An 8077-nucleotide genomic window follows, 5' to 3' on the forward strand; every position below is an offset into this window, starting at 1 on the left:
GAGATTCCTGAATAACATGTTTATAGGAAATTTTGAGACGAATGATGAATTACAGAATGATTATTAGTTAAATGTGAAAGAGTTATGTTAAAATGCACTAGCTTGTGGTTATGGTTGATTTTTAGGCTTATGCCTTGTGAGTTATGCAAGTGAAATAGGTGAGTATAGATATTGAAATGAAAAGTTCATAGATGTGACGAAATATGATGAAATAAAAGGAATTGTTGAGTTAAGGACTTACTTGTAAGGAAGGAATTTACTTATGTTGTGAATAGATACACTAATTTGTGAATTGATAACGTAATTAAGCTTATGCTAAGTAAATGGTATGGTAAGTAAGTAAATGAAATGATTCACCATTTTAAGAAAAGGTTGATGATTATGTAATTCAGCTTATAAGACCTTATTATGTTATAAATGGAAAGTATTCGGGATGTTAATGAACATATTCATTTGTGAGATGATAGTTCTATAGTTTGATAAATCTTGAAGCATTGGTATAGGTTTATTTATGACTTATAAAGTTCAGTTTTAAAATGGGATATATGTTTAAGTTTATACGAGCTTATTAAGCATTCATTGCTTATATGGTTGTCTTTCTCTTACTTTACAGATTATCAGAAGCTCAATCGAGTTGGAAGCTAGTCGAAGATCCATCATAGTATCGATCGACTATATCGGTAGATTTTCATGATTTTGAGTCATGGTTATAATGGCATGTATAGGTGCCTTTGTTTGATGAAATTCGCCATTATGTTTGGCTTGTAAATATGCTACTTTAAGTGATGAAATAGTTGTTATGTTGACATGTATGTATGGTACTTTAATGGTTGTTAGTTTGGTATCTAAGTACTTAAATGATGATAGTTGAAATGATGAATATAAAGGTATGCTATGAAATGTTGGCGTGGTGTGGAATGAGATAGTGTATTGATTTGTTAAATGGCTAGTTTTGATAGCTTTGGTTGTGTTGGCATATGGCTAAGTTGCTAAGGTATTGATTGAGTTGTGTGAATGGTCATATTGGTGGTTATGAGTACGAAAATAATATGTGAACATTATGGTAAATGTAGTATATAAGTTGTTCAATTGGTTGATTGATTTATGGCTAAATTTAGCAAATGTTTAGTCAAATTTGATTGTTGTATTTGAGGTGTCTTTAAGGCATATTGGTTGTATAGATAGATGTCATTCTGATTTAACTGCATTATGCATATTTTAGGTACATTTTTGAATGTTTGAAATAAGTACAAATGGTTTGTATGTGTGAGCATGTTTAGGGTGAATGAAATGGCTTGAAAATGGCCATATTCTTGTCCACACTGCCTAAGACACAGACGTGTGTCTTAGCCATGTGTGACAAACGGTTATGCGACACGGTCGTGTGTCCCCTGTAGGTTTTTATAAGTTTCATTTCGAGAGTTACACGGCCTGGCACATGGGCGTGTGCCTTGGCCGTGTGACCCAAGTCAAAGAGTTACACAGGCTGGGACACGGTCGTGTGTCCCTACTTCGAATACCCACATGGCCTTAGACACGGACGTGTGTCTCAGCCGTGTAACCCCTATAGTATGATTTTTTCTATCTTTTTCCATGAAGTTCTAAATGTTTTCGATTTAGTCCCGAATCATTTCTAAAGTGTTTCTAAGGCCTCGAAGGCTAAAAAAAAAGGACGTTATGCATGTGTTTGAATGGAATATGATGTGTTTTTATAAATGATTGTAATTGAATGTTTTAAGTTAAAAGTTTCTGGTAATGCTCAGTAACCTTATTCCTACGACAGATACGAGTTAGGGGTGTTACCGAATGTATGAGTTAATTAATTAATCTAAACAAGATTTTAATTAATTGACACAATACTTGTATGATGTAATGTTTAATCTGTTGGGAGTTAAATCTGTAATAATACCAAAACTATTATTACCTTACATAACCCTGTAAATTGTTTTACTTATTAGATGCTTAGTCTATTAAGCATAGAAATTTGTGAGATAGGTTTAATAATTAATTAAGTTAAATATTTTACTAAGTTTAAGTAGGGTTAATAAATTGTCAATTTAGCCACAGAATTTTCGTAACATCTTTTAATAAATTGGAGGATTCAAAGCTAAGAAAGAGGATGGTGAAAAACTCTTAAGACTTGCTTAATTTATGTGTTTAATTCCATACTTAGATAATTTTAGCTTAACAATTTAGAATAATTAATTCACGTTTATTTGTTTACCTCATATTTTTAAACCATATTATTGTGCTTAAGCCAATTTGTATAAATTCTAAATTTTGTACAAAGAATTGTTCATCAGTCCTTACCGAGATGAGAACTCGATATCCTTATCACCTTATTACTTATTACGATTGTGTACACTTACGCATTTCTGTCGTTCCACTTTCCTCCAGGGTTTCTACCGTGTCCGCGGTCAAGACCTCGGTCACAACTTTTTCCTCTTTCACGACCATACCCTCTTTGATCACCATTATCGCCTTCAATGTAGTTGCTAGTTGCTTGTCGAAATTGTAACCTCGTCCACCTCGACTTTCGCTTCTGCCCTTTCCTCGTTGGTAGCCTCCCTGGATGATTCACCTTTCACGAGGGAAAGCTTTGTCTGTAAAGCTTGCTCCAGACTCTTTTCTTCATTTTTCTTTATTGGCATCTTGTCCTTGTATACTTGTAGGGACCTTTGGAGCTCCTCCACTAACATCTGCTCAAGATCATTAGACTCTTCGATCGCCATAGCAACATAATTGAACATTTAATTTAGAGATTGCATAATTTTCTCTATGACCTAAATTTCCTCTATATTCTCATTGCTCCCCCCATCTGTTGCACAATGAATTTACCTGGTCAAAATCAACTCGCAAGGACTGCAAGCAAATCTTCTTCACTTTTTTTACTCCTTCAAATGCTTTCTTCAATATCTCCCAAGCCTCTTTCGATGTCTTTGTGGGGGTAGTCAACTCAAACATTACTTCATCTACTCCCTGGTAGATTGTGAATAATGCCTTCTTCCCCATTTTCTTTCAATATTTAAGTTGCTCATCGTCCTCTTCCAACAAATCATCCTCCTCATAGCCATTTTGCACCAGGTCCCATACATCGAGAGAACCCAGAAGGGCCTCCATCTTGATACTCCACATCTCATAGTTATTCTTCATTAACTTAGATAGTTGTGATTGAATCGAATTGGTTGAAGCCATGGTGTGTTGGCTTATATACCAAATCTGTTGGCTTAAATTGTACAAAGGCACAAAAAAAGGAACGTAGAAAATAGTATAGGGAAGAGGAAAACGTAACAAAGAGAGAAAGAGTAAGAGGTTTCTTTTCTTGTTTATTTTTTTTCATTCATTTATATTCTAAAATTTGATGACTCATTTGATTACATATATTAACTCAATGGAAGCATCTATAGAATTCATTAATTTCTTCTCCTATTTTCAATAATAGTATACTCCTGGAATTCTGGAGCAAGTTTAGTTGTCAACAATCCCGTCATCAATGTCTCGAATAGTTTATTCAAAAAACTGGGGGACAAGACAGATAGAAATGCAATTACAATACAAAAAGCAAAAATCAAAAGTTGTCTAAGAAAAAAAAAGAGCAGGTAAAATAGCTTACCTTCTAGCTTCTTGACCTTGGAACTGGTTCAATAATCCTTCATTGTGACTGAAAAAGAAAAGTACATCTTAAGACTGAAATTACTAGAAATATTAGAACCATATGATAGGAGGTATATAGATAAGAAACATTAAAAAATAGATTAGCTAATCACCACTACACAATACTTATGTAGTTGGACATTATCTGTGTAGAAGCCAAACAAGAAAGTGTTTTCCTTCGTAATACCAGTTTAAATCGAAACTAAAATAATCGTTTCACTGTAACTCAGATAGGAAATATTCAATAAAAATAAAACTAGAGATTGTAGCACAACAATTAAGTGAGCAATCCAATCTGGCCTTCCCAACAATCACTAGAAATAGTAATAAGTTACTTATACAAATTATTCAAGCAAGCAAACATTTTTCATGTTCAAGCCAAACAACAATTTTTTGTGCTCTTATAGCTCTGAGAATAATTGGGATTTTTCATTCTAGTTTTGGGTTGTGTATGTGTAACACTTCAGAAATTTCAACGTCACTAATAGTCATATTTCGAAAAGTAAATAGCATTTATTTTTTCTAAAAAGTAAGAGTTTATCAATTGAAGAATTATTGTAAAGCCAAAATTTGACATTGCAAAAAGAGTATGAATAGTGAAATTTTAGTAAAGATTAAATTAAAGTTTGTGAAAGATGAACTAAAAGTACAAATATACTATTTTAGAAAAAGGGGAAAATTTTAAGAAATACGTTTTTATGAATGTGACACGGATATTAATTGATAGGTGGAGTAGGAAAATTGAGATATGGACTAGATTTAAAAGTGGTTAAAAGCTAAGAGACTAATGTGTAATTTTACCATTTTGTAAGAAAAAGGCTTAATTGCAACTATATCATGAAGAAATAGTATTTACAAAAGTAATAATTACTTAGGACACATAAGTATGTTACGTGTTAAACAAATGAGTGATAGAAAAAGGTAACATGACTATTTTACCTTTATGCTTTAAATATGAAAAAAGCTATTTTAAATGGCAATTTGCTCATATTTTCATTAAATATTATTTTTGAATTTTAAATTCTATAAAAAAAAGATTTTGATGAGAGAAATTATACCCATTAGATTAAAATATTGTATTTAAATGTGAACCATTGATTAATTAAATAATTAAATGTTAAATAAAGAAAAATATAGAAAATTATAGATTTATGAAGAGAAATTATTATTTTTTCTATAAAATTCCCTAACATGGGCTGCATGGAGGGAGGACAGAGGAGAGAAAAAAGTTTTCTATTTTTTTTTCAATTTGGTTCATTTCTTACTCAAACATATTTCTAACCTAAGATTCTTTGAAATTAAAGTGAGATATCACATCTAATTCTAATTCAAGAGTGTCCTTTCATATGAAACCAACCATGGAGGCTTAAAGATGAAGATAAAAGTAGGAGAACACATAGGTAGGTTGTTTCAATTATTATGTTATGTTTATTTGAATGTATAGTTTGATGTGAAATTGTAAGAATTAAGTGTGTTTGATTATTTTCTATGTTCTAAGTGATGAAAGTATTATGTTCATGTATGATGTGAATGGTGAGTGATTTTATGAATAATTTGGTGGATGTTTTTAAGTGATTAATATGATAAAAATGTAAATAAGGACTAAATTGAAAATTATTCAAAATTTCAAAAGCAAGGAATTAAATGGAGAAATTAAAGTTTGGATTTTTATGATAAGGCTATAAGAATATGATATTTAAAGTATTGGAAAAATTGTAATTAAATTAGCATGTTTTAAATTAAGGGTCTGTTTGATTGTAGTAAAACATTTTCCGGAAAAGGTTTTCAGCCTTTTCCAGTGTTTGTTTGGCTGAAAATATTTTCCTCATGTAAAATCAATTACAAACACGGGAAAAAGAAGCCTTTAATTTTGGAAAATGTCTTACCGTTTCTAATTCGGTAAGACATTTTCAGGAAAATTTTAGACACTGATCTTCCCTTCCCCTTCCCCTATCCTTTGACACCTGATCTTCTGCTTTCCATGAGCCAACACCGATTCTTAACACCAGACACCGGCGTTCATCAACCTTTTTTCTATGTTTTGATTTCGGAGCAATAATTGAGGGAATCAGAAAATGGAGAAAACTGATGGGATTGGGAAAGAAAATGGAAGCAGAGAAGGAAAGAAAAGTTTCAAAGATGGATCAATTTGTGGGTATAATTCACTTCACCACCTTTTGAGCGCAAATCTCAAGCCTCAACTCTACCAGGTCATTTCTTTTTCTTTTTTCCCCTTTCTGGGTTGTAATTTATCTGTCTTCACTTTGTTGATTTAATTGGGTATTTTTGTTTTTCTTAATCTGGCCATGCACTGGGCAAAAAATTCCAATCTTTTGCTGATTAGTCTTAGGCAATATTGCTTGCATTCTAGATACTGCTTTCATGCAGATTTTGTTACAACATCTACTCATTTTTTGTTTTCCTGGGTATATTCGTATCAATGGCAGTGCAATCTCAGGCTTGATCTTTTTATGAGTCTATATGATCTGTTAATTTGCCCATAGGAAGATGGTACTGAAGTGATGCATTGTTAATTTATTGAACCATACTATGTTGTCAAGGTGTGCCTATGCTTTTGCACCTTAGCTTCAGACAACCAAAGGACCTCAGACCCTTTTGGGCGAGGCACATTTGATTAGGCGCTCGCCTAGTGTGCTTAGGCGTGCTTTTTTGTAAGGCGATGGGCATATAAAATCCGCCTAATTGAAGTTCTCTTTAATTGCTTTTGTTTTCAACTTTTTCATTAGATGCACCTTTACTTGTAAGAAATGGGATATTATCAAAACTCTATTTTCTAATATTTGTGTATTGAACAGCAGACATGGAACCAATAGGAACTTTTGCATATTGGCCAACAATAAAAAAGTTCCCTGTTTTGTAGAAAAATTGGATAAAAGTGTTTTATCATAATTATACTGCTTAACCTTACATATACGCACCACATATACATATATGCATATGCATGCATATTGCACCTTACTTCAATCAGGTGAACGTTTTTTTGCCCCTTCTGCCTGAGGCAATACAAAGGTTTTTAGCACCTAGAGTGTACCTTTATCCCTTGGCAATACAAGGGTTTGAACACTGGGTTTACTTGGCCTGTAATATGATGCCTTGGGAAGCTTTTGATCCTATGAGACAGAAATGGATGAGATTACCTAGGATTCCATGTGATGATTGTTTTACTTGTGCTGACAAAGAGTCTCTTGCAGTGGGGAGTGAATTACTTGTATTTGGTCGTGAATTGTCAGGATTTGCTATTTGGGTGTATAGTTTGGTTACCCACAATTGGTCTAAATGCCCCCTAATGAATTTGCCTCGTTGTCTGTTTGGTTCTAGCAGCCTTGGGGAGATAGCCATTGTTGTTGGGGGAAGTGATAAGAATGGCAATGTCCTACAATCTGCTGAACTCTACAATTCTGAAGTAGGTACTTGGCAAACATTGCCCGACATGAACTTCCCGCGTAAACTATGTTTGGGATTTTTTATGGATGGGAAGTTTTATGTGATTGGGGGCATGTCAAGTCATATAGATTGGTTGACTTGTGGTGAAGAGTACAATATTGAGACAAGGTCATGGAGGAGGATAGAAAATATGTACCCTGGTCACGATGCAGGTACGTTTCATCCTACTATGCGTTCACCTCCTTTAGTTGCTGTTGTAAATAATCAGCTTTACTCTGCTGATCAAGCAACTAATGAAGTTAAGAAATATGATAAGGTTAATAACTCATGGAGTGTTGTGAAGAGACTACCTGTGAGGGCGGACTCTTCCTACGGTTGGGGGCTGGCATTTAAAGCATGTGGAAACAGTTTACTAGTAATAGGAGCTGGAGGTCATGGAGGGCATGATGATGGAGTAATTGTTCTGCATTCTTGGAATCCAGAGGAGGGAAACAGGGATGGACAAGAGTGGAATGTGCTTGCTGTCAAGGCACGGGCAGGTGCTTTTGTGTATAATTATGCGGTAATGGGCTGTTAATGAGAGTTGCCGCATTTTTGGTGCAAACATCGACATCTAGAAGACCAAGATCAACGATCCTCTATCTGTTATAATTTTTATTGTCTCAGTATCATTAATTTTATTGTTCTTTTTCCCATTTTATGATTCAGAAGAATAATTGACCTCGAATCAATTTCTTAAAGTTATCAACTGATTGTGTTGATCCCTCTATTGCAAGCATTAACCTCATACCAAGTAATGACTGGTTCCATTTATCTTGTACTTTGGCATTGAATTCATTTCTCGTAATTGCTTTTATGCTGAGCGTAATTTCATCAGGAGATCACTACAATTGATTCACTACTAATTAGTAAATTTCGGAAGTAGTTTGCAATGCTTTTATATTTTAATAATTGAGTATTATTATATATTTAATTTGATTTATTTATTTATAAATAAATCATTGCAATATATGTAAAA

The 8077-nt window shown here is 33.4% G+C and overlaps 1 protein-coding gene across 1 annotated transcript; it reads left to right on the top strand.

The window, feature by feature from the left end:
• Nucleotides 1-5729: 5729 nt before the first annotated feature.
• LOC107899430 (F-box/kelch-repeat protein At5g60570) lies at nucleotides 5730-7856 on the top strand. Its single transcript, XM_016825141.2, has 2 exons — nucleotides 5730-5864; nucleotides 6644-7856. The coding sequence occupies exons 1-2, from the start codon at nucleotides 5730-5732 to the stop codon at nucleotides 7634-7636; spliced, it is 1128 nt and encodes a 375-aa protein (XP_016680630.2). The 3' UTR covers nucleotides 7637-7856.
• Nucleotides 7857-8077: the final 221 nt, after the last annotated feature.

Source organism: Gossypium hirsutum, chromosome D04, assembly GCF_007990345.1.
Source record: "Gossypium hirsutum isolate 1008001.06 chromosome D04, Gossypium_hirsutum_v2.1, whole genome shotgun sequence".
NCBI classification, from domain to species: domain Eukaryota; kingdom Viridiplantae; phylum Streptophyta; class Magnoliopsida; order Malvales; family Malvaceae; genus Gossypium; species Gossypium hirsutum.